Source organism: Onychomys torridus, chromosome 11 (genome assembly GCF_903995425.1).
Source record: "Onychomys torridus chromosome 11, mOncTor1.1, whole genome shotgun sequence".
Classification (NCBI taxonomy): Eukaryota; Metazoa; Chordata; class Mammalia; order Rodentia; family Cricetidae; genus Onychomys; species Onychomys torridus.
Genome location: NC_050453.1, coordinates 2,429,474 through 2,453,631, shown reverse-complemented (window position 1 = coordinate 2,453,631; position 24,158 = coordinate 2,429,474). Strand labels below are relative to the sequence as shown.

Genomic DNA, 24,158 nt, shown 5'->3' with positions numbered 1-24,158 from the left:
ATCACTCCAGACTCTGTGGGCTGCAAATGAGCCTGCCTAAGAACTACCAAGTTAGATGCTGGGAGAAAGGAGATGTCTCTAATCAGGAGGCTGGAAAGACTGACATGATAGGTTCCAGTGTACATGATCACCACGGCCGCTGTCTGAGGGCCACTCCTCCCTTGCTGTGATGTCATCTCTTACATCAATCACACCAGCTCTCGGCAGTCCATGCACTCTCGGAAGTTACAACAATCTATCCTGTGAGCTGCAGTTCACATGAAATCTGTGCAAACAGATCTGAGGAATCATGGTTCTTTTGTTTCACAGTTTTCAACAAAGCAACAAACATTTCCTTTCTCATAATTAATGATGAATATGGCAAACAGTGGCACACAGATGCCAATAACCACAGGGAGATCTGTACATCCAGGAAGTTTGTGCTTGCTTGGGTTTGGTTCGTTTCTATCATTTAAATAACCTGAAATTTAGAACTCAATCTGGAATAACTGGTTTTGCTTATGCTGAGAAATCAAAATGCTTATTTAGCATTAAAAACTGCCCCAAATTACATCACTTTATATATACATATTAAATAAAGCTATGTGTGTGTGTGTGGTGGTGGGAGAGAGGGGTGAGGTGCCATGGCACCCAAGTGGAGGTCAGAGGACAACTGTCAGAGTTGTTTTGTCTTTTACCATGTGAGTTCTGGGAATAGAACTTAAATTCCCAGGCTTGGTAGCAAGTGCCTTTATCTGCCAAGCCATTACCGTTTTGTTTTAACAAACTTTAAGTATGTACAAGTATAAGAATATATATACCCATTGTGGCTTGTGTCTGAGGACAGGGGAAATCACTCAGAAGGAACCCTGCAGCATACACTGGAAATAGAAATACTAATCTGAATTCAGTTTCTAATATGCAGACAAGAAGTAACTTTCAATGTTTGTGTGTATTCACATATGCATGCACATTTAGACAAGCATTCCGAAACTCTGATGAAGAGCTTGGGGCTGGCAGGGAAGGTCAGCAAGGAACCCAACACCCAGAGCTGCTGGGTTTGTAATCCTAACTTGAGAGGCAGAGGCAGGAGGGTTATGAGTTGAGGCTAGCCTGTCTTGTTTCATAGCAAGATCCTGTCTCAAAAAAAAACAAGGGTTGGGGACTTTCATGCAAGGGCCTGGGTTTGATTCTCAAGTACTATAAATCAATCAATGGATCAATCAATTAAAAACACAAGACAAACAAAACTCAACCAACAGCCTTGATGACAACAAATAGCCAGATGTGTTAGTGGCACATGGGAGGTGGAGGAAGGAATATTAAGATGTCAAGGTCTTCTTGAGCAACCTGGACCTGAACACACATTACTGTCCTCACCACAGATGGGGCTTGAAATAGAAAAACTTGAACGTTGTGTCAGGAAATACAATCCCTGATCCCTAAGTAGAAGCGAACAAGTGAGAAGGACACAGGATCCAGCTTGAAGGTGATTCTACTGGTCATATCTGAGACCAGGGTAGTTCCTGAAAAAATAATGATGGCAAGATTGTAACCCATTCAATGAAAAAGGAAGCACATATCTATAAATTAAAAATAAAGTGAGGCCATGCAAGGTGGCTCAAATCTGTGATTCCAGAACTCCAAGGGCAGAAAGATTGTCATGAGTCCCAGGCCAGCCTGGGGTGGATACTCTACCTAAAAAAAAAAAAAAAAAAAAAACCTAAAAAGAATAAAGTAGAAATTAACTTTTCACTTTAGACAAGTGGTCAGTCGGGTCGGCAGTAATGGGGCTCAGTGAGGCTCCTGCCACAGGTGCCATTTAATCCAACCTAAGAAACATCTGAGTTCCTGGCCTCAGAGCTTCACAGTCAATTCAGTCCATAAGAAACTGTGTTTCCAAGTATGGGACACAGCAGGTTCAACAAGGCTGGTACACGTGGTTAAGGCTCCAGTGGAGCCAGGGATCTGGTGGCAGCATCGACAGTTTGCTCACTCAAGGTTGTGCTGAGGTCCCAAAGAACACGACTCTCGCTCACATGAAGAACACACAAAGGGATGGGGCCATGCCTGTGAGGCTGGCAGGCAACTGCCCAACAACCTAGTTGGCTCAGACTTGCACTTCCCTGTCACCTGAAGCAACAGTCATCTGTGATGGCTCTTTGTTTGCGATGGCGTTTGTTTTTATAATAAAGTTTAAAATATTATTTTTAATGTTTCAGAGTATGATTACCTTTTTTTTTTGGCCAGAGCTGAGGACCAAACCCAGGGCCTTGCACTTGCTAGGCAAGCATTCTACCACTGAGCTAAATCCCCAACCCCTGATTTCCTTTTCACTTTCACCTGCTACATGACTTAAAAACCAGCTAAAGCAACAAAAGACAGTGGCAATAAGGACGGGCATCAAACATGGGTCCTAAAAGGTGTTTCTTGAACTGTAGAAATAAACGCTGCTTTATGTAACTTGCTGTAAATGTGTCAGCTATTAAAACACCGTGAGGAGTTTCAAAGGATCAGTGATGAATACACTCTTCTAGATTAGAGTGTTTATAACCTTTTACTTTGGCTGGAAAAGCAGCTCCACAGGACATGTGCCAAGACTGAGACGACACGGCAGTAGGCGTTGCCAACTCTCTTGGCCAGCCTCACAAACAACACTACCAATGCTTTGAAAGAATGGAGAGGAAAGTCAGAGAATCCTCCCCATGTAAAAAGGTAAGACCATAATTGGAGAACTTACAGCTTACACGTCTGACAAGCACAAGCTTCGTTTCTGAATGTGACAGTCCTTGCAGATTGCTCTTGGATCTGGCAGTTGTGCTCACCAACACTAGTTATAATGCACTTCCCAGGGACACAGAACTGCAGTGTGTCTGGAGCTTGCTCCTGGGGTAGTGATGAGAATCAGGTCTACGTGGCTCACTGATGCAGACTGTCCTGCTGCACACTCATTTCTCTCCAGTGACAAAGAGGTGGACATTCTTTGGAGACCTGAGCATCTGTGCCGCCCGCTCGACGCCAACCACAGAGGCCAACCTTTGGGCGTCGTACTTGGAATAGAGCACAGTGCAGGTCCACGTGGCCTCCTCTCCTCTACTGGTGGCTCTCAGCATATTACAGACTTCACTGTAGAAGTGAGGATATGTTGGCAATTCGTAGAATATCAGGTTCCTGATGCCTTTTATTGTGTACCTGTGAGAGAGGGAGGAGGCATGAAGAAGCCAGCCAGCGAAGCTGTGCTACCAATGGCTTCAGAGACATGGCTCACTATGTCGCTAGATGCCTGCGGTGAAAAGAAGAGCGCAAACCATGGACAGAAAGCAACCGTAGAACCAGCGGGTTTATTTTTGTGACAACATAACTGAATTCCTAATGCTGAATTTAAGACAATGGTAACAAAAATTTGTTTGTGGTGATATATTGCGTACCCTAAAAAAATTTGTCTGAAGAACAGAGAGACAAAGGAACAAACCACTGCCACATTTCACCTCACCAATTCCACAAATCCTGACTGAAATCCTCTGAGTCTTCACCCGGAAGACTCTAGCCAAAAAAACCTCTAGCTGAAAGGGATGCTTCTGCTGAAAAGCCTTTAGTTCCTGTCTCCTCACCCCTTATATACCTTTCTCCGCCCAGCCACCACTTCCTGGGATTAAAGGCATGTCTGTTTTCCAGTACTGGGATTAAAGGTGTGTGCCATCACTGTCTGGCTGTTTTTTTTCTCCTAGACTGAGTCAATCTCATGTAGTCCAGGGAAGCTTTGAACTCACAAAGATCCAGATGGATGTCTGCCTCCTAAGTGCTAGGATTAAAGGTGTGTGCCACCACTGCCTGGCCTCTATGTTTAATCTAGTGGATTGTTCTTTTGTTTGATCTTCAGGAAAAATTTATTAGAGCACATAATATATCACATTTCCCTTTTTGTCTAAAATAATAAATTTGTATTTCTTAAAAAAAATATTCTTTTTGAGACAGGGTTTCACTATGTAGCTTTTTTTCTTACTTGACACAGGGTGTCTGTGTAGCCCTGGCTGTCCTGGAACTTGACTGTAGACCAGGCTGGCCTTAAACTCGCAGAGATCTACCTACCTCTACCTCCCAAGTGCTAGGATTAAAGGTGTGTGTGCATGCCGCTGCCACCACCACTCACCCAGTATGTAGCTCTTGCTGACCTGGAAGTCGATAGTAAATCAGGCTGGCCTCAAACTCACAGGGAATCACCTGCCTCTACCTCCTCCTGAGTGCTGGGATTATAGACTGCACCACGATGCCTGGCCCAAATTTTAAATATTGATTATTGATTTATTTTTATGGGATAGAATCTCACTGTGTAGCCCTGGTTGGCCTGGAATTTGTGGTATAGGCCAGGGTGATCTTATCCTACAGAGATCTACCTGCCTCCCAAGTGCTGGTGTGAGCCACAATATCTGACCTTTAAAAAAAATTTGACTACATTTATTTTACTCGTGTGTGTGTGTGTGTGTGTGTGTGTGTGTGTGTGTGTGGTACATTTTCTGAGCCTGTTCTGCATGGGCTGAAGTAAAGGCAAGACAGCAGAACAGGACTAAAAAGCTGCCAGAGGAGGAGGGATGCTCCATGGGTGAGGGAACCTGAGTTCAATTCCTGGAATCCACATGCTGGAAGAGAACCGACTCCGAAAAGACGCCCTTCGATCTCTACCTGTGCACACACTAAATGAAGACTAATAAAAAGAAAATAAAATTCTGCCAGAGAAAACTACATACTGAACAACTTAATATTACCTTCATAATCAAGCAAAATGGGGATGAGATCGGAGCCAGGGCATAAAAACAACGGCACCAATTCTAGCACCTGTGGGTCCTTTCTCATCTCCATGGACACAGATGCCCAAGTCCATCCACCTTACAGGATCCTGCCTGAGGCTCCACTCAACATCAGGACAAGGCAGCTAGTTTCAACAGTTCACAAATTTCCACCTCATTCCCTGCAGCATGGTGGGGTGGGGGGTAGGGATATGCAGACCATATGGACGCACTTAAGCAGTGACTACTAATGCTCAGGTCTGTCGTATGAAATGATATATTCGAACAGAACCTGCATACTTCTGTCCTGAGAGGACAGGACACCCAGAAAATCCATCAGTACCTCAGACACCAAGCTAAGCAAGCCCTCTCTCTGCTACAGGAATCTGAATCCTGTGGTATATGAAAGGTCCCTATGGCAACCACCAAATCCAGACAAGACTAAAGCAGCCACCCACACCAGCGGCTAGCAGACAAGGTGCATATGAACATAAGGACTATTCATTGCAGAGTGTGTATCTAACTGAAAACCACATAGAACACAGAAAAGCAAGAAAAAGACAGTGTAACAATGGTGTGTGTGTGTGTGTGTGTGTGTGTGTGTGTGTGTGTGTGTGTGTGTGTGTGTTGCTAGGGATAGTACTCAGAACCTCCTGCATACCAGCACTTGAATTTGTGGAGTGAGGCAGAGGAGATGTAAAAGGGCGCAGGACAACGTACCCACTTTTAACTGTATGCAGCCTTTATGACGGTAAGTTTTCCTTTCAAAATCTATTTTAAAGAAACAACTGGGTGGGTCTATCATCAAAACACATGCATATGATGTACTTGCAGAAATGTGCACTCAGTGTGCTAAGGAACCAGGACAAACTGGGCTGAGCACCCTCTCTAACACCTAAGACTACAGATGCTCAGGTCTATCATACAAAATGACGCAGTATTTGCACAGAACTTGATACTTCTGTACACTCTAAGTTACTTCTTACTTAATACAATGTCAGTACTGTGTGGAGAGCTGTTAAACTACAGTGGAGGGCTGCAGAGATGGCTCAGTAGCTAAGACTACATGCTGTTCTTTCAGAGGACCCAAGCTGGGTTCCCAGCACCCACATCATAGCTCACACTGTAAGTCCAGTTTTGGGGAATCTGATACCTTCTGTGGGCACACACATATACACACTCATACAAAGGAAATAAACATTTTTTAAAAGCTGTATTGCTTAGGGAACAATGACAAGAAATCTGTACTTCAGTACTGATACACAGCCTTTTTTCAGTATACAGTTGGTTGAATCTGAGAATACAGAACCCACAGATATGAAGGGCTCACCATAATTTCAAAAACTGAAAAAAAACAAAAACGAAAAACTACATGCTCATTGAAAGGAAATGAAGTTCATTTCATAACTAAACAATTGAATGGCACATATCCATGGCAAATACAGTATAGACTACATATTAATGGATGAGAAAGGCTCTTTTATACCAGGAAAACCTAGCATTGACCCAGTGATTCTGGTGAATGGCACATCCCAAATGGGCAGGCTGTCACCATGTGTATGGGTTTCTGTTGCTGTCTAGAGACACCATGACCATGGCAACGGCAACTCTTATAAGGGAAAAACATTTAATTGGGGTGGCTTACATTTTCAGAGGTTCAGTCCATTATCATCATGGCACAATACAGTAGTGTGCAGACAGACATGGTGCTGGAGAAGCACTTGAGAGTCCAACATCTTGCAGGCAACAGGAAGTGGTCTGTCTCACTGGGCATGGCTTAAGCATATATGAGCCCTCAAAGCCTGCTTCTACAGTAACACACTCCCTCCATCAAGAGCACACCTATTCCAACAAAGCCACACCTCCCAATAGTGCCACTCCCTTTGCAGGCCGTTGCCATGAATTAAGGCAGGATTGATACATGTCCCTCTTAGGCAGAATTCTGAACATAAGTATTATTTTAATCAGTAGCCAAATTGATGCATACTGATCGTTTGGCCTGTCTTTTCTGTTGTAGGGACTCCATCTGTCCTGACTCAGTAGTACTGGGATGGGACTCAACATGTGGCTTGTTAATAACTCTCAAGAATTCTAATATAATCCAAGTCTGGAAGCCACTTGCCCAAATAAGCAATTAGACAATCTGAATTATGGGACATAATTGTAGAAACATGATAGGACCCTTCAAAAAAATGCCAATGTCATAAAGAGAACAAAATCAAGAGAATTATCACAGATCCGTTCTTTCACAATTGACATTCTGGGTCAGGCTACACTGTGATGAGCTGTTCTGCACACTGCAAGGGTCTAGCAGCATTCCTGCTCTCAACTCACTAGAATAACCCTACAGTGTGACAATCAAAACATCCTGACAATCAAGTGTCCCTGGTTGAGACTAAACTAAAGAAAGAAGTCAACAAATGCTTTGTGCACCTGCGTCCTGGACCGGGGAACGGAACGCCAGGGAAAGCTGCTCAGCCCACCTACAGCACTACCACTGCAGTGACACCGAGCGCTAGGTCACAGGTGTCCCGGTTACATGCTCGTGTGTTGTAGAGATGTGTGCTGCGACACTCAGGGTGAAGTATCATGAAGCCCCTTTCATCTTTCTTTTTCTTTAGCTAGAGAAGTTTTGCTACACTGCTTAGGTTGGTCCCGAACTCCTAGGCTGAAGGGATCCTTCTGATCTAACTTGTGGTGTAGTGGGACAAGTATGTGTTGTAGGGTAAAAAGGGCCAGTGAAAGAACATCCTGGCCCTGAGACCCGAGCCAAGGAAACACACCCTGCCCCTAAACAACTTGAAATCCAACTAATGGGGGCTTGTCCCAAGCTCAGGAATTGAGATCCTACCAATCCCTACCCTGAAAATCTTTACCCTGGAAGCCCTACCCCTAAGAAATCCTATATATGGGACTGCCTTTATTACCCCAGCAGAGGCAGCCACTCTCCTCGATTGCTCTCTCTCCCAATAAATCTCTTGAGTGAGGTTGTTGTAACGACTTTCTTTCACAGGAGCAGAGCAGAGCTAGGGCACAGTGGAACTATACACTTTAGCTGGGGAAACTTTCCCTTGCTGGAGCAGAATTGTTAACACTCCAGGGAAGCTGAGCAGAGCTGTAACATTTCTCCAGAGCAGAGCTCTAACAACCTCATTGGGGAAATCCTCTCCTGCTGGAGCAAAGACTTAACACTTTGCTGGGGAAACCACCCCACCAGAACAGAGCTGTAACACTTCTGTCCGGATACCTTTCCCTTCAGAGCTGTAGGTTTTAACTTTTGAATGACTCAGGAAGAAAAAAATAAGAGAGGTGAGTAGAGAGAAATAAATGTGCATACATTATGCATACATACATTGTAAAGTGCCTGTGGCTGGAATAGACACAAGCAAATGTACATGCATACGTGGTAAAGTACCCACAGCTTGAGTAGAGAGACACAAATGTGCACACATATATGATAAAGTACCCATGGCTGGGGAACTCAGAGACAAGGGCTGCAGATGCTTATTAAGACTCTTACAATTTCCTTCTACAATGAAATCTTTCCACAGGGGAAATCTTTCTTTCTCTAGAAATCTAGGGAAAAGGAGGATGTATGGGAAAGCTGTACACATTAGCTTAGAAATGTATCCACACTATGCAGATAGTGAGATAGTATGTTTTTGGATCTTCCTTTACAATGAGCACGTGAGACACTTAAAGGGAGAAAAACCCCAATGCATACAGTGGTATTTTAAAAAGACTAGTGAAGGGTTCAGGCACATATATACGCTCAGATTTATCATGTAAAAAATGAAAGGAAAAACACATTAAAATATTTATGTAAAGGATGTATTCTTTAATTTTTAAAACTTAGTTACTGTATATATGTGCATGGACACTATGGCATACATGTAGAGGTCAGAAAACAACTTGAGAGTGTCGGTCCCTTTCCACCACATGGGTCCTGGGGATGAAACTGAAGTGACCAGACTTGGTGAAGCATGCCTTTCTTTACTTGCTGAGCCATCTCACTGGCCCAGTTGTTTTTTAATCCTCAGCCCCACCTAACTAGGTTGGCCTGGCACCTCTGACCCTCTTACCTGTATCTCCTAAGAGCAAGCACTACAACAGGTCTAGCTAATCAAAGTATTTGTACTGATTGATCATGGGTGACTATGGTTTCTTTTTAAATTTAATCTCCAAGTTCTGTACATGTAATAAATACCCTCAGAAGTGGGAAAACCAAAGAAAACAAGAGAAGCATGATCATATTTTTAATAAAAACCAAAAAAGGGGGCTAGAGAGATAGCTCAGAGGTTAAGAGCACCATCTGCTCTTCCAGAGGTTCTGAGTTCAATTCCCAGCAACCACAAGGTGGCTCACAACCATCTGTAATGAGATCCAGTGCCTTCTTCTGTGTACATAATAATAAACAAAAATTAAAAAACAAAACAAAACAAAAACCAAAAAAGGTCTGTTTCAATTTGCTCACAAAGAGACTAGGAGCTTCCTTAGAAACAGCAAGACCAGGCCTGTTCAGAGGCAGTTCATGTGAGCTCCCTTCCTGAGCCCCCTTTCCTACCTTACTTTTATCTGTATACCTCCCCTGATTGTGAATGTACCAAGCCATCAAATAAGCCTAATCCTGACAGGACCTTTATAAAGCCCAGGACACCCCATGTGTCTGCTGTCCTTGACAACTGATCAAGACTATCCTAGCTGCATTCCAAAGCTGCTTCTGTGTGGTGCAAACACCAGATTCATCTCTTCTAGAGCCTGGACTCACACAAGTGCAGGGGGGACCCAGCCCCACCCCAGCAGCCATTCTGAATGCCATGCAGCCTAAATCTAGTTTCCAACTTGTCTCTGGCTTGGAATCTTCCCCACTGCAGCAATATGCAGGAAAGGTACAATGAACCATCCTGGAAGAGAAGTCATGACCAAACACCCACTCTAAGTTGCTTTCATTCTCCTCTTCTCAACACTGTCAACCAGTCAGTGGGATATGACTATGACAAGCAGGGCCAGCCCAGCAACCCATACATACAGCTTGCAATAAGGAGACTGGTGTTGGGCACAAGTACAGTGTAGGCCTTATCTGTCCCTGAAGGAAAAAATCCACACCAAAACAAACAACCCCTATTTATGACCTCACGTGTACACATGATGGGACATACATATGCTTACACTTATGGATGCATGAACCAAATACATACAGCCATCTGTCAGTCAGGGTAAGGGCTGCTGCATACCTTCCCCTGGGGTTCATCTCTCTATCCACCTAGACTCATAAAAAGAACACTGGAAAAGAAGCTGGAGCCCCTGGTCCATGTGCTTTCCACTGCTGCTCTACCCTGTGGAGTGTTCTCTATCTTTACTTCCACTTTTTCTCTCTTATTCAACTCTTTGTATGAGACACGGAACCCTGACCCGCCCCCCAACACTCACCTCGTAATACCATACTGTAATGCTAGGCTGAGCTCAGTGGCAGAGCGTGTTGTGCCCAGCACATGCAAGACTCTAGGTTCCATTTCTAGCATATGCCCTCAGGTGCTTCCTCCTCTCAGGTTGAATATAAAACTGGATCCAAAGTAATTAAGGCTAAGTTTTCATCATCTCTCTCTCTCTTTTTTTCTTTTTTTTGTTTTTGTTTTTGTTTTTGGAGACAGGGTTTCTCTATGTAGCTTTGTGCCTTTCCTGTAACTCACTTGGCAGCACAGGCTGGCCTCAAACTCACAAATTCGCCTGGCTCTGCCTCCCGAGTGCTGGAACTAAAGGTGTGCGCCACCACCGCCCGGCTCATCATCTCTTTGATAACTTTATTGTTTGTATTTTAGAGACAGGGTTTACCTCTGTGGCCCTGACTATCCTGGAACTCACTCTGTAGACCAGGCTGGCCTTGAACTCACAGAGATCCGCTTGCCTCTGTCTCTAGAGTGCTCGGATTAAAGATGTGCGCCACCATAGCTGGCAAAGATTTATTTTTTTACGTACACAGGTGCTTTGTTTGCATACATGCGTGCAGACCAGAAGAGGGCATCAGACTGTGAGCTGCCATGTGGATGCTAGAAACTGAACTCAGGACCTCTGCAAGAACAGCCAGTGCACTCAACCGCTGAGCCATCTTTCCAGCCTCTTGGTAACTTTTTGATAGAAGGAAACCCTGAGATCATTAGCTATGGCAGAGACGTGTGGCACTACTGCAGACCATCTCCACCCTAAGAAACCTGTGAGTGGCATAGGCTGAGACTTGTCTGCACAATGAGCTTGAGGAGAATTTGATCTGAGGGTAAACAGTATACACTGGGACTGCTGTTTCCAGGACTCCTTTCATGGATGCCTTGAAAACCTGCTGAGATGTCTGAAAGCAGTGCCTAGCCCAGTTTCATTTGAAATGACTAGAATCACCCTGGGAAAATTTTCCAGCCATGCAGACAATATGCTTCCATTTGCTGGAATGACACAAAGCTAAGAGCTTCAGTGAGTGTGGCTCCACTACAGCCAACAATGCAGCCAGCAGCAGACACCCATGAGCTCCCTGGCCAAGCAGCCCAGGTTGCCAAGGATGGAGCTGGGAACAGATACTCAGTTTTCGGCAATTCATTACATGCAATATTACATCTTCATGTATCACTAGGTATAATATGTAAAGAAGTCTTCATGCCTAATCTGTCGAGCCTGTGCAGGCTGCTAGGATACCTCCTTCATCATCCAGGAAAACATAACACACTTGGGAAACCACATTCCCACACCAGCATAAATGAAGAGGCCTATAGGGTCATGGTGCATGACTGGAATGTCCATCAAAGCTTGGAGAGTAGAATGCTGGCTTACATGCCTGGCAGATCCTTGTTGGTCTATATTATGGCAAGTTAATAAAACAGAAATATCAGCTAGGTGTGGAGGTATGTGCCCGTTATCTCAGAACTTGGGAGGTAGAAGCAGAAGGATCAGTTCAAGGTTAGCCTGTGCTACACAGTGAGTTCAAGGCCAGCCTGGGCTACATGGGTAGTTTAAAATATCCTTTAATAAAACCTTGTCTTAACAAAGTGAAATGAAATAACAACTCAAAATCCCACCATAAGAAGTCAGAAAGAAGGATTTGGATACAATTTCCTTCTCTATAGTAAAGCATTAGAAAGGTTTGCATCTGGCAGCAGGAAGCCTGATGGGGATTTGGGGAGCACATAAAACTGCAGCTTTCTGGAGAACTGCGCAGTTCTCTCCTTCCACCATGAGGGTCCTGGGAAGTGAACTCAGGCCGTAGCCATTTAGCAGGTCCAGAAAGCTATTATTAACAAGTAAATTAGAATTTAAAAAGTACTAGCAAAACGGCCAACATGTTCTGTTCTGACTGGTAGTAAGTCTAAGCACACACTGAAACACTAAAAATACTCAACTCTGAGCCTCTACAGGTTTTGCCCCTGCTACCATCAAGGTGTCCACAGCCCCAGTTTTCCATAGTGAGATAGTCACACTGGACATGACTCCTCAGTGAGGCTGACACTGTGCTCAGCCTCCACCTCCCCAAACTCACCTGTGTGGATCCTGTCCTGCTCTTCAACTATGGACTGGTTTCTGTGAGGTGTTGGACCACAGCTGCATTTCAGATCACACAGAGCGGTTTCTACCCTTCCCAACAATGCCCGTTGGAAGTAACCAACTAACCAACCAAGCAATCAATGAACCACCTATCCACCAATCCACAATGCAGAGACCAGTATCACCAACCCCTGTGGCTTCTCTGAAAGAACAGAGGTAAGGGATGTATGCACAGCCCCACAGAGCATGCCCAGGCCTCTCAGGGGTAGAGCCTGTACTGTTTTACCTTTTGTAGAAATGGAAGCGTTCTGTGAGGAGCAGAAACTGCTTCTCTCCTTGGAGGAAGAAGTGTCGAGCCCTGGAGACCCCAGACTTCTGTGTATACTCGCAGATGTGTGTGAAGTTCAGCTCTTCCTTCTTGAAGTAATTTCGGAGACGCACAAAGTCAAAGTAGGAGGGGACATAGATGAGTGTATGGGACATGACGGCATCCCGGTACTGAGGCAAAATCTTGTTTATGAAAAAGTGAAACCTGATTAGGAAAGGCCAAGGACAAGGTTAACAGTCTGGAGTGGAACTGACAGTAGGCAGCAACAGTGTGGGCCAGCAAGCCACAACCTGAGGGATCCCGAGAACAAAGACTGACTAGGCAAGGATAAAACTTGATAAGCACGTAGATGTGAGGAGCTCACAGTAAGTGTAAAGGCAGATTCGGCACCATAGAGAATTAGTGCAGTGCGGACCACACTCCTCACTCACTCAGTACTAAATAAGCCCCACCTGTCCAGCACACGCTAAGCACACAGGCCCACAGAGGGCAAACGTGGAGAGAATTAGACAATCAGCTCTTTGAAGGGCTTACAACTGAGCGGAATGGCATTGGAGTATATCACAGCCCACAGCAACATGGCATGATTTTGCAATGTCTCAATCAAGGGGCCAGGAGCACAGACTTCAGTCCCAACCTTGCTTTTTTCCAGCTCTGAGACTGAGGCCAAGCCTCCATTTCTCCCTGGCTTCCTTCTGTACTGGTAATCAGTACTAAAAGCAACAGAGTCCAGTGCTAAATATGCATCCAAAGTCAGATCTCTCTAGGAGGCCCTATGGGCATGGGTGGAGTTACCTGTCATCAATCACTAAAGGTAGATCTTGGGCGTCCATTCTCTGGAAGACATGTGGGAGCTGCACCAGCACATGACTGATGGAGCCCGTCACTGGGACATTCCTCACAGCCACCTGCCAGGAGGGAAGAACTTCAGGCAGGCGTCTTTTGTTGATCACATGCCACCAACTCTTGTATTTCATGACCAAACCCAGTCTGTGTTGCAGGAAGATCTGAGGACAGGACTCACCTGGCCTTGCGCATTGACACAGTGCTTGTTGAACACAGAGTTTATCTGGGCGTCCTGCAGGGCACCAAAGATCAGAGTCTGGCGGTAGTACTTGGCCCAGTTATTGAGGCTCCACATGCGAACTCGAGAAAAGTCCACCCCATGTGAGTCCAAAGGCAGCAGGTTCATGTGGTTCATCAAATGCTTGGAGGAGCAAAACACCACTACCATTAGTGTCCACTGAGCATGTGTGCTGGGCACCCATGAGCATTTATAATCCACCATCTCCTTAAACCCATGAAGTATGTATTACCATCTCCTAGTGACAGCAGAAAAGTAAGGCTCAGATGGTGACCTGCTCAAGGTCAGCTGAACACTTCAGGAAGAATAAGCACAACAGAAGAACACAGGCTATCAATTGGAGTATTCCCTTAGAACTAGGCGTGGTGAAGCACCATGAATCAGGAGGACTTGAGGCCAGTACGAGTTACACAGTGAGCCTGAGATAAGCTGAGGTTGCAGACTGAGTTGTCTCAAAGATCACAAGAACTACTGAAGAGATCAGTGGGAGGGCAGACGGGGTGAACATGACACAGTACGATACACATGCATGAAAGGGTCCCATGAAACCCACTACTTTATACATTAATAGAGAAAGATCAGTAAGAACATGGGTGACAGGATGCCCAGACCGTTTCCCTCCTAGCATGGCAAAGGAACCATTTGCTCCTCCTCAGATTCCTTTTCTGTTTTCCCTCTTGAGACAGGGTGTGTGAGCTCAAGGTAGCCTGAGTACTGCAGACCAGTCTGGCCATAAACTTACTGTATCCTCCTGCTTCAGCCTCCCATGTGCCAGGCTTACAGGTGTGAGCTACCACGCCAGGCTTGCCTTGTCCATTTCAGCTGCATTTTAACACACTGCAGGACACACTCCCAGAGTTATGAGTACTACACTTTTACATTTCACACGTGTCAACTGTCCTTGATGTACCCCAAACTTCCCATAAACTCTAAGTCTTTAGGTGGAAGCAGAGGTGAGCTGTCACCTGCCTTAAAACCATCATAGTTCTCGATAAGAGTAGTGCCACAGTCTTTTCATCCTAAAACCAAGGGCACCACAACATGTGGAGGAAAGAAAACTAGAACATGAAGAGACTTTCCATGAAACAAAGTCCCACATAAGAAATGCTGGTCAGAGCTGAGATGTCTCAGCAGGTAAGAGCACTCACTGCTCTTCCAGAGGACTCACATTCAATTCCTAGAATCCATACTGGATCCATAGCTCACAACCTGTAACTCCATTTCCAGGGGATCAGATGCCTTCTAGCACCCACACACAAACAAATAAAAAATCATAAAACTCTTAAAAAAAAAAAAAAAGACAAACAAACTAACAAGAAATATTAGAAAGTTGGGTATGGATACATGTGTATAATCCCAGCACTCCAGATGCTGAGGCAGGAAGATAGGGTTTAAGGACTGCCTGGGCTACATCGCAAGCCTTTGCCCCTCTCCCAAAAGAAACTTTATGCCATGTTTTCCCATCTTGGCTGAGAACTGTATGAGGGCTTCCTACTTCCAAATTGTAGGGTTACAACCCTTTGAGACACAGCATTGCTCTTAGACCAGCTGGCTTGGGTCAGATACTGCTGCAAACAGCTGTTTTAGTCTAAGACCACCAACATGCACTGAGTGAGGATCCTGTCCCTCCCACGGGAAGACTATCATTACCAAGACATGTTCCCAGTTCTGCATCAGGTAAATGTCAACTTGGTCAATGATGAGAAGCTCAACAGAAGACAGAAAGTCAAAGTCTCTCTTCTTCTCTCCTTCGCCACCAATGATGGTCCTCAAGCCCAGGGGTGAGGCGATGAGGATGTCAGAGGAGTAAAAGGGGGCATAGAGACGGATGCTCCTCTGAAGTATTGCCACTCCTGAAAAACACCATTTGTCAGCAGCCATGCCAGCCGTGAGTGCTTGTCACCCAGTGCTGTTTCCTAGGTTGGACTTCCTTCAAAGTACAATTTGTAACTTCTAATTCCCAGCTTCTTAATTCCTAACTATGTCAATCATGCTGCAGACACTCAGTAGATGTTTGTGGATGAGGCCCAAGGTCATGAACAATGAGCACTTTCCCAAGAACTTATAAAGGTATAGTTAATAAGACACAAACATGAAAGCTGGGTAGGTGCCTAAGGGTGAGCACTCAACAGACAGGATGGAGATCTAGTCTTATCCCCACACACTGAATTTCCTCAGCCTCCTTAGGGTGATCCCAGCCAGTATCTGTGATTCTCAACTCTCTGAGAAGCCTAAGAGTGCCTGATGTGTACAAGCTGCAGCCAAGCCATTTCCACAATAATGTACAAGGCCTTTCTACACTATCTTGGAGTCTCCAAACACCAACCAAGGCAAGATTCCTGTCCCTGGCAAGCTTGAGGTCTCAAGAGCACTCAGTTCTACTAGAAGACCGAGTCAGGGACCTCTCCAGCTTTCCCAAGGACCTCCACCTTGACAGGGGACATTACCAATCCTGAAGTGGTCATCAATATTGCCCACGAACACTGCTTCATAATCCTCAGGCCTCTTCAGGTTGGGAGGTCTCTCCTCAGGATCGGATCCATACTCTCCCTGAAACCTCTTTTTGTTGCTTACAATGATTTTCTTCTTGCTGTCCCCCTCAAGGAGGCTGATGAAGAGCTGGACCACCCGAAGAGCAGCTTCCCGAAAGGGGACCACTATAAGCACCTGTGGGGGGCAATAGCAGATCAGAGGTGAATTATCTTCCCAAAAGGCCTGGCTCAGTACCAGAAGCTATGTGTCTCCTGTATCCACACAAACACGTCCTGTGAACTTTAGTCCCATAGCTCCATGGGAGACATTTCTCAAGCAAAACTGGGAAATATCTTTCAGTACAAAGCGATGCCTGCACAGTAGCAGAAACTCTAGGACAGAAATACAAGGGTCTTTGAGGGCAAAGTAAGGCTCACTCAAACACGTGTACAATGGCTCCCGTAGCAATTTGAAAGCTTGCTCTCAGCTGGTGGATATAGTGATATTTTATTTGTATTGAAATGTGATTTTATTTATATGTTAATAAAGTTGCCTTGAGGTCAGAGCAAGCCAGAGCAGAAACTGGTGGTAGTGGTGCATGCCTTTAATCCCAGCATTTGGGAGGCAGAGCTAGGTAGATCTCTGTGTGTGCAAGGACACAGCCAGCATGGCAGACACACGCCTTTAATCTCAATAGCAACCATAGAAGACCTGGAGGTCTGTACAAATAGGCAATGACGAGGAGGTCATGTGGCTGGGTTTACAAGCAATGAGAAAACAGAACAGAAAATCTATAAAAAAGATAGGACACAGAGAGGTAGCTCTCTTGTGGAGAGGAAGGATAGCAGAAGCAGTGAAGGGTAAGGTTTTCCGCTCTTGCTCTGACCTCATGGTTTTTAACTCTGCAATTGGTTCTGTGTTTACATTTACAGGTGGAACTGTTTGGGAAGGATTAGGAGGTGTGGTTTTGTTGGAGGAAGTGTGTCACTGAAGGTGGGCTTTGAGGTTTCAAAGACTCCTGCCATTCTGCATGTGCTTCTCTCTCAGGCTCTTACTTGTGGGTCAAGATGTGAGCTTTCAGTTGTTCCTGCTGCCATCATTGGTCCACCCTCATGAACTCCACCCCTCTAGAGCTGTAAGCCCAATTAACTGCTTTCTATTATATGTTGCCATGGTTGTGGTGTTTTGTTAACACCAACAGAAAAGTAACTAATAGACTGAGTAAGAAAAAACTACAGAAAAGAACTAACACTATTATTTTTCTAGGGTATTCTATAAACAGCTTTTGAAATCAATGATATGTTTCTGAGTTGGAAAAAAAAATTTTTTTTTCCAAGCCTCTTAAAAATGCTTCAAGATAGTGTCTAGCAGATGATTCAGTGGTTTAGAGTACCTGATGCTTTTCCAAGGACCAGAGTTTGATTCCCAGCATTCACATGCTGACCCACAACCATCCTAACTCCAGTTCCAGGTGATCTGATGCCCTCTTCTGACTTCCACAGACACCAGGCATACATGTGGTGCATATACATACATGTTGGCAGAACACTCATACACATGAAATTCAATACACCTAAAAATAAATGCATAGTTTCTGCCGAGCAGAGAATCAGAAGATGCTTAGCAAAGAGCTAATTTCTAACTACCTGCCATTCTTGTTCAAGTAAGAAACTCATGGTTGGGGATTTAGCTCAGTGGTAGAGCGCTTGCCTAGCAAGTGCAAGGCCCTGGGTTCAGTCCTCAGCTCAAAACAAAAAAAACAAAAAAAAGAAGAAGAAGTAAGAAACTCAACAGTGTGTGGGATCTAGTCAAACCAGGAGATTCCAATCACAACTAAATTAGGGCAATCTGCCTCTGATTCTCCAAGAGTGCACAACAGAAATAGACAGCCTCAATGTCGTGTCCTCCATGCATCTCAGACAGTCACCTAGAAATGCAACCAGCTGGCCAAAGGAGTAAGTAATTTGCCCCGTTGTCAGGGCAAGATTTAAGAGGCTGGATTACTGGGCTGGTGGTGACACGAGGGTCCAGACTAAAAAACGTTTTAAGAGCCACGTCAATATTTACACCCTTGAATCCTGCTGAGCTCCATAACAGTCTGAAAACATGAGCTTCTGAGAGGAGACAGGTAGCGCAGGTGTGAGAACAAGGCCTGGCCCCTCACCGTCACAAAACATGTGGACAGAATTTCCTTGCCTACTAGAGCTTCAAGGTGCAGAGGTCAGGCCCGAGAGCACAAGCAAACAGAATCATTACTTCAAGCATCTTTGGCTTGAAGGTTTCTGTGTATGTGGCTTGTTGCAAAGCCTGATTTTTGTCCATGTCTGCTAATCTCTCCTCTTCGCTTTAGCAGGGCTTTCTGTGAATCTGGGTCCGTCCATAGTTCTCACATACAGGGACTGGATAAGAAACTGTGAGATGTCTTTCTGTATGATGTGAATGTGTTGCTCTGATGGTTTGATAAATAAAGCTGTTTTGGCCCATGGCAAGAAAGCTTACAGCCAGGCAGGAAATCCAAGCAGAGATACAGAGAGAAGGGTGGAGTCATGGAGACACCAGCCCGCCTCCAAAGGAGCAATAAGATGCCAGCAGACCACTAACGCCACAACCACGTGACAACATACAGATTAATAGGAATGGGTTGAATTAAACTGAAAGAGCTAGCTAATATAAGCTGACCCATAGGCCATACAATTTGTTAGTAATATAAGCCTCTGTGTATTTACTTGGAACCAAGCGGCTGTGGAACACCAGCAGGAGAGATTCGTCCAGACTGCACCAAGGGGCTGGGCAGGACTGGAAAAACTTCCAGCTACAGTACCAGTGAGCCTTAAGTCACCAGGAAGAGACGACCAACAATGGGGTGCTTATGTGTTTTGGGTTCATCCTTGAGAGCACCTGAAGTCCCTTTCACTGTCCTGCACTGCCTGTCATTCAATAGCTCATGAGGACTCACTAACCAGTCAGCTGTCAACACACTCACCACTCAGCAGTGCCTCACGGCCTTGTTGAGGGCAAAGCTCTCCTGTTGCCACTCACCTTAGGCCTGGTTAGCCCTTGGTCCCTGAAGTCATCATCTTCACCCACCCCAAGCTTCTGGCTCCGGCGCCTGCTGTTGTTAGCTAACACTTGGGCATTTGCTTTGAGGACGTGGTTTATGGCATGCAGGCAGTACACATGGCGGACCTCTTCTCCATTCTTCAGGGCAGTCCTCTCTGGGTAGAACAGGTCTCGGTAAGAATTCATAATTAAGAACAGCTCTTTCTGGAGTGGGGTAAAGAGGCTATTTGATTTCTGAGGACCAGATAGGAACTGGCTATTGGTTTTTTTCCAGGTGGACTCTAGAGGCTTCTGAAGATGAAGTGACTTTAGGTCAATATCCTTTGGAGGTTTAAATGTTTCCATCTTCTGGAACTTTGATGAAAAGACAAGCTGTCCCAGGATGGGCCACTAGGGGTAGACAGATCAAGAGCTAGGTTAGGCATGAGTAACAACCCGACACTCACACAGTACTTGAGGATTCACAGACCATCCCACCTGCTGCTCACCCAGCCTGCTGCATAGTAAGGCACATACTCCAGTGCAGGGAATGCTGGGCCTCACAGAGGGAAGAGGATCCAGACAACAATTACACAGAAGTGTGCCGCTTGGAGACTGATCCACACCTGAGCTGTCTCTAGTGTGGCCCTCACTATCTGTTGGGAACAGTGCAGCATATGACCACCTGTCCTTGGGGCAAGACACCTGTGGAAACGAACTCTCACTTGGTAAGGAGGTAAGCCCCAATCCACAGGACATCGTAGGAATTTGCAAAGTCTGGGTAGCTGCAGGCTTTCCTCCTTAGACTGGTGATTCTGGGGCAGTTTTCAGTTTCACTGTGTCAGCCACACGTCCAACAGCTGTAACTTCCCCGGAAAATTCTGTTCCTTTTCAAGTAGTTGCTCCTAGGTTCAGCAGGGGGCTGATGCATCTCAAATCTCTTATCTGGAATTATTAACTATAACCCCCAACCTGGGAACTTTTCTGACTCAATAGACAGTTAGGTACATATGAGAAAACAACACTTGGAACATTCACCATGTTTCACAGTTTGGGAAAGGAGAGCAGGGCATGTACACGCAGACTAGGAAGGCCTCAGGACTACACATAGTGCCAGCTGTTGAGAGTAAGTTCTCTGGACACCAAGCATAGAATCTGGTATGCTCCACGAGGAAAAATACAATGCAAAATGTAGGATGGGTACATCCATCCTTACCATCCATAGGAGCTTACTTTGGTGGAAGAAGTTTGGTATAGTGAGATGGGAAAAGAGTGCTTTGTCAAAACCTGCCTTTTATGGAGAGATTGAGAGACACAGGACCTTCTTGTAGAAAAGGGACCTGTACAAAAATATATCTTGCAGACATGAAAGAACTGTCTGGGTTTGAATGTTGTCCTTAAAGCATTGTGCCCATATCTGTTAATGAACTCTATGTCTACAATAAGGTTATGCAGGGAGAGGGAAAGGTATTTGGGGACACAGAGGGGAACAATGGGGGCTTTCATAATGGTCATGACGTATTCCTTAAATTGTGATGTATTTCTTAAAGTCAACAACAGAAGCCAATAATAAAGCTGTTCATGTAACCCTAGTAAGAAAAACTCTAGATATACATAAAGACAGCCTGAGCTATTCAGGGCCATTTGAGTAATCCACTTTGTGGTTAGAAGTCTTCCGTCTCAGGACCTGAACCCTAGTCAAGGCTGGATCTTGGCAACTATCATAAGGAACACGTCTGGGAAGAATCAAAATTCCTTTAGACAAAAATTGTCAAATAACCTTGGCAATGTGATATGTCACAAGGTGTGACACTAAAGCCTCTGCCTTCTCTTGGAACTGATTCATCCCTCCCTTCCTTAATCACCATTGCTTCCCTTTTTTTCTTTTCTTTTTTAAAGACATACCTAGTAGAACTTCAAGGTATGCTACTTTGTGAGGTATGTTTAGAAATTTTTCACTGTTGAAAAATTGCTGACCTAAAATTACAGCAACTTCAGGAATAAAAGAAACAAGCCACTGATAGCTGAGCAATCTGGGTGACTCTCCAGGAAACTGTGCTGAATGAAGCAGGTGACCTCACAGGTCCCACCTAGGTGACTCCGGTAGAACAGTGAGCTGATAAGCACGAGACACAGATAGGTGTTCAGGAGGTGAGTGGTCAGGAATGAGGCATGTGAAAGGACGTGGACATGGTAAAAAGGAGCATCAGAGCCAGGTGTGGCGGCACACACCTTTAATCCTAGTACTGGGGAGGCAGAGGTAGACGGATGTCTTCTGATTCTGAGGCCAGCCTGTGGTGGTATTGTGTTTCTCAAAATATTGTGCACCCTAATAAATTTATTTGGGGTCAGAGAACAGACAGCCACTAGATACAGAGGCTAGAAATTGGTGGCACTCACGCCTTTAATCCTAGCATTCCATAGACAGAAATCCCTCTGGATCTCTGTGAGTTCAAGGCCACATTGGAAACAGCCAGGCGTGGTGACACACGCCTTTAATCCCAAAAAGTGAGCCTTTAATCCCAGGGAGTGATGGCAAAAACAGAAAGATATATATATATATATGGCGTGAAGATCAGAAACTAGAAGCATTTTGGCTGGTTAAGCATTCAGGCTTTTGAGCAGTTTAGCTGAGAGCCATTGGGATGAGGACACAGAAGCTTCCAGTCTGAGAAATCAGGATCAGCTGAGGAACTGCTGAGGTGAGGAGGTGAGGAAGCTGTAGCTTATTCTGCCTCTCTGATCTTCCAGCATTCACCCCAATAACTGGCCTCAGGTTTGATTTTATTAATAAGAACTTTTTAAAATTCACGCTACAACAGCCTGGTCTACATAGCAAGTTCCATGCCTGCCAGAACTGCACATGAAACCCTGTCCATGAGACATATAGTGTTGCAGTGTTGCACACCCTACTGAGTTAGTAGAAACAGGATCCTACAAGACAACACCACAGAGAACCTGAGTCAGGGATGCAAAGTCACAGTAGACAGTACTGAGCCTGCATGCATGAACTCCAAGCAGCATCAAGGGCGTCTAGGTCTACTTTCTGGGTGATACTGTACTGCAATCTGCTACATGCTGTCATGGGGAAAATCGGGCAAAAATGAGTCTCTGCCTAACTTCTTACACCTGCACATGTATCTGCAAAATCAAAAAAGGGGGAAAAGTCAACTAGATCATGTGTGATATCATACCATAACCCCAGCATTTGGGAGGCTGAGGCAAGCGGGCTGCCACAAGCTCAATGTCTGACACATGAATCTCCCCATGGATAATATATGCCAATAAACCAAAGACCACAGCTTCTGTGCCTTTGAAAACCAAATAGCACTTACTTTCAGCTGCTGGGTAGTTGGAGAGCTTGAAGCAGCAGCTTGAATTTCCTTTTCTTTCAATTCTCTGTTGACATGTTGTTGAAATGGATCTAATTCAGAATAGAGTAATAAGCGGTGAGCAAATGGCAGGGCTTTCTAGTCTCCTGTGAGTGCTCTGAAAACGACATGCTCATCTCTAGTCTCTGCTGAGACTGACACGCTCATCTTCCTGGTGTTAGCTTGCCCTTCTTTCAACCCCGTCCCCACTCTCCAGCACCACTCAAAGCTTAATAGAGTGCCTGGCAAGCTGGCCCCCCAAAAGTACACACTGACCACAACACCCCAGCCCAAAGCCTCGGAAGACACCTCAGCCTGAATGAGGGTCAGGCCTTGACCACTGCACTTGAACCCACCTCTTTGTGACTTCTGAACTACACAGCCCTGAATTCTGCGTCCAAGCCTTTCCTTTGCACCAAAAATCTTACCTCTCCCAACTGTGTGTTATTCCTTCACAGAAAAGTGCCTCACGGCAGTCTACTGTGCCAGGTATATCCCTGGCTCCAGGCATAGGTTAGAGCTGGTGACCCCTGGACAGTCACACTCTTAGCCCCTACCATGCCTAATCAATTCAAACAACGAGTACATGTTCCTGTCTTACCTGGTACATGGCAAGATTCCTGAGAGCATCTAAGGCTCCATCCATTCTGCACAGCAAGACACACTAATTCTCAGTATTCACATGAACTACCAAATGATCCAAATGTCATCCCTTGCATGCAGGTTATCTCCAGGTCTGTGCTCACTGCACTCAGGTGACCCTCAGGCCCCTCTCCATGCCCTCTCATTGAGAAGCAGCAAAGTGAAGTAACTTGCTCAAAGATCCAAACGGAAACATGCCAAATGACATGCAGCTACGCTAAATACCCAGGACAACAGTGAGCAACGTAAACAGGGAAGCCCAGGCAGTCTATCTGCACAGCAAATATGTAGAGGCTTCAGGACAGTGGCTTCTCACGTCTGTCCAGGCTTAGAGCTGTGTAAGATCCGGCAACTCTATTCCTCCTCTTACATAAAAGTCAGCAGATCCAACTGAGCCAAACAAGGACTCAGCTTCCTCCACAATGAAGGCCAATGGCGGAAAACTAAGAAAGGCAGACACAGAAAAACACCAGCTTGGCCTGCCAACCCAGGAGCAGACAGGGAGTGTGGAAACCCATGTCCAGCTGGCTGCCATTTGGTCACAGGATGGTGACCATGGAGGGAGTTGGGGGTGGCTTTGGGGAGCTCCCCTAGGAATAAGAACACTCGGACTGGCCTTTCTGGGCCTCACAAATCTGAAAAAGTACTACTCCAGTGAAGAGTCTTTATCCCTTCTCTTCTGCCCATTAGGAAGGCAAAGTCTTCTTCAGACTCCAACTCTAGATACCTGAAGTCTGGGGACTGGCCTCCCCAATTTCCACCCTTCAGCCCCTTCTTCACCAACCAGTCCTCATCTCTACTAAGTACTGAAAAGCACAAATACCCAAGAGGTATCTACTCCAGCTCCTTACAAAGCTCCTACTTAGCTGGTTCTTCTTAGTTCCCTCAGTCAGGAGACCAAACACCAGTCAGCACACAGCCTCAGCACACTGGAC

The 24,158-nt window shown here is 45.4% G+C and overlaps 1 protein-coding gene across 4 annotated transcripts in view; it reads right to left on the bottom strand.

Annotated features, from left to right (window-relative positions):
• Utp25 (UTP25 small subunit processor component) overlaps positions 1-24,158 on the bottom strand; it is a 77,042-nt gene that overhangs the window by 49,067 nt on the left and 3,817 nt on the right. For 2 of the 4 annotated variants that reach the window (XR_004946174.1, XR_004946173.1), the window contains exons 5-12: positions 22,546-22,634; positions 19,211-19,621; positions 16,147-16,366; positions 15,350-15,552; positions 13,640-13,822; positions 13,411-13,523; positions 12,574-12,819; positions 2,720-3,171 (exon numbers count right to left, since the gene is read on the bottom strand). Coding sequence is in view for 1 of the 4 variants with exons in the window: in XM_036202084.1 (XP_036057977.1) it covers positions 2,928-3,171; positions 12,574-12,819; positions 13,411-13,523; positions 13,640-13,822; positions 15,350-15,552; positions 16,147-16,366; positions 19,211-19,621; positions 22,546-22,634 (1,709 nt within the window). In the remaining 3 variants the exon portion in view is untranslated. Of the gene's footprint in view, positions 1-1,125; positions 1,506-2,492; positions 3,172-12,573; positions 12,820-13,410; positions 13,524-13,639; positions 13,823-15,349; positions 15,553-16,146; positions 16,367-19,210; positions 19,622-22,545; positions 22,635-24,158 lie in introns of those variants that run through there. The other 2 variants (XR_004946172.1, XM_036202084.1) reach the window with 2 other exon arrangements.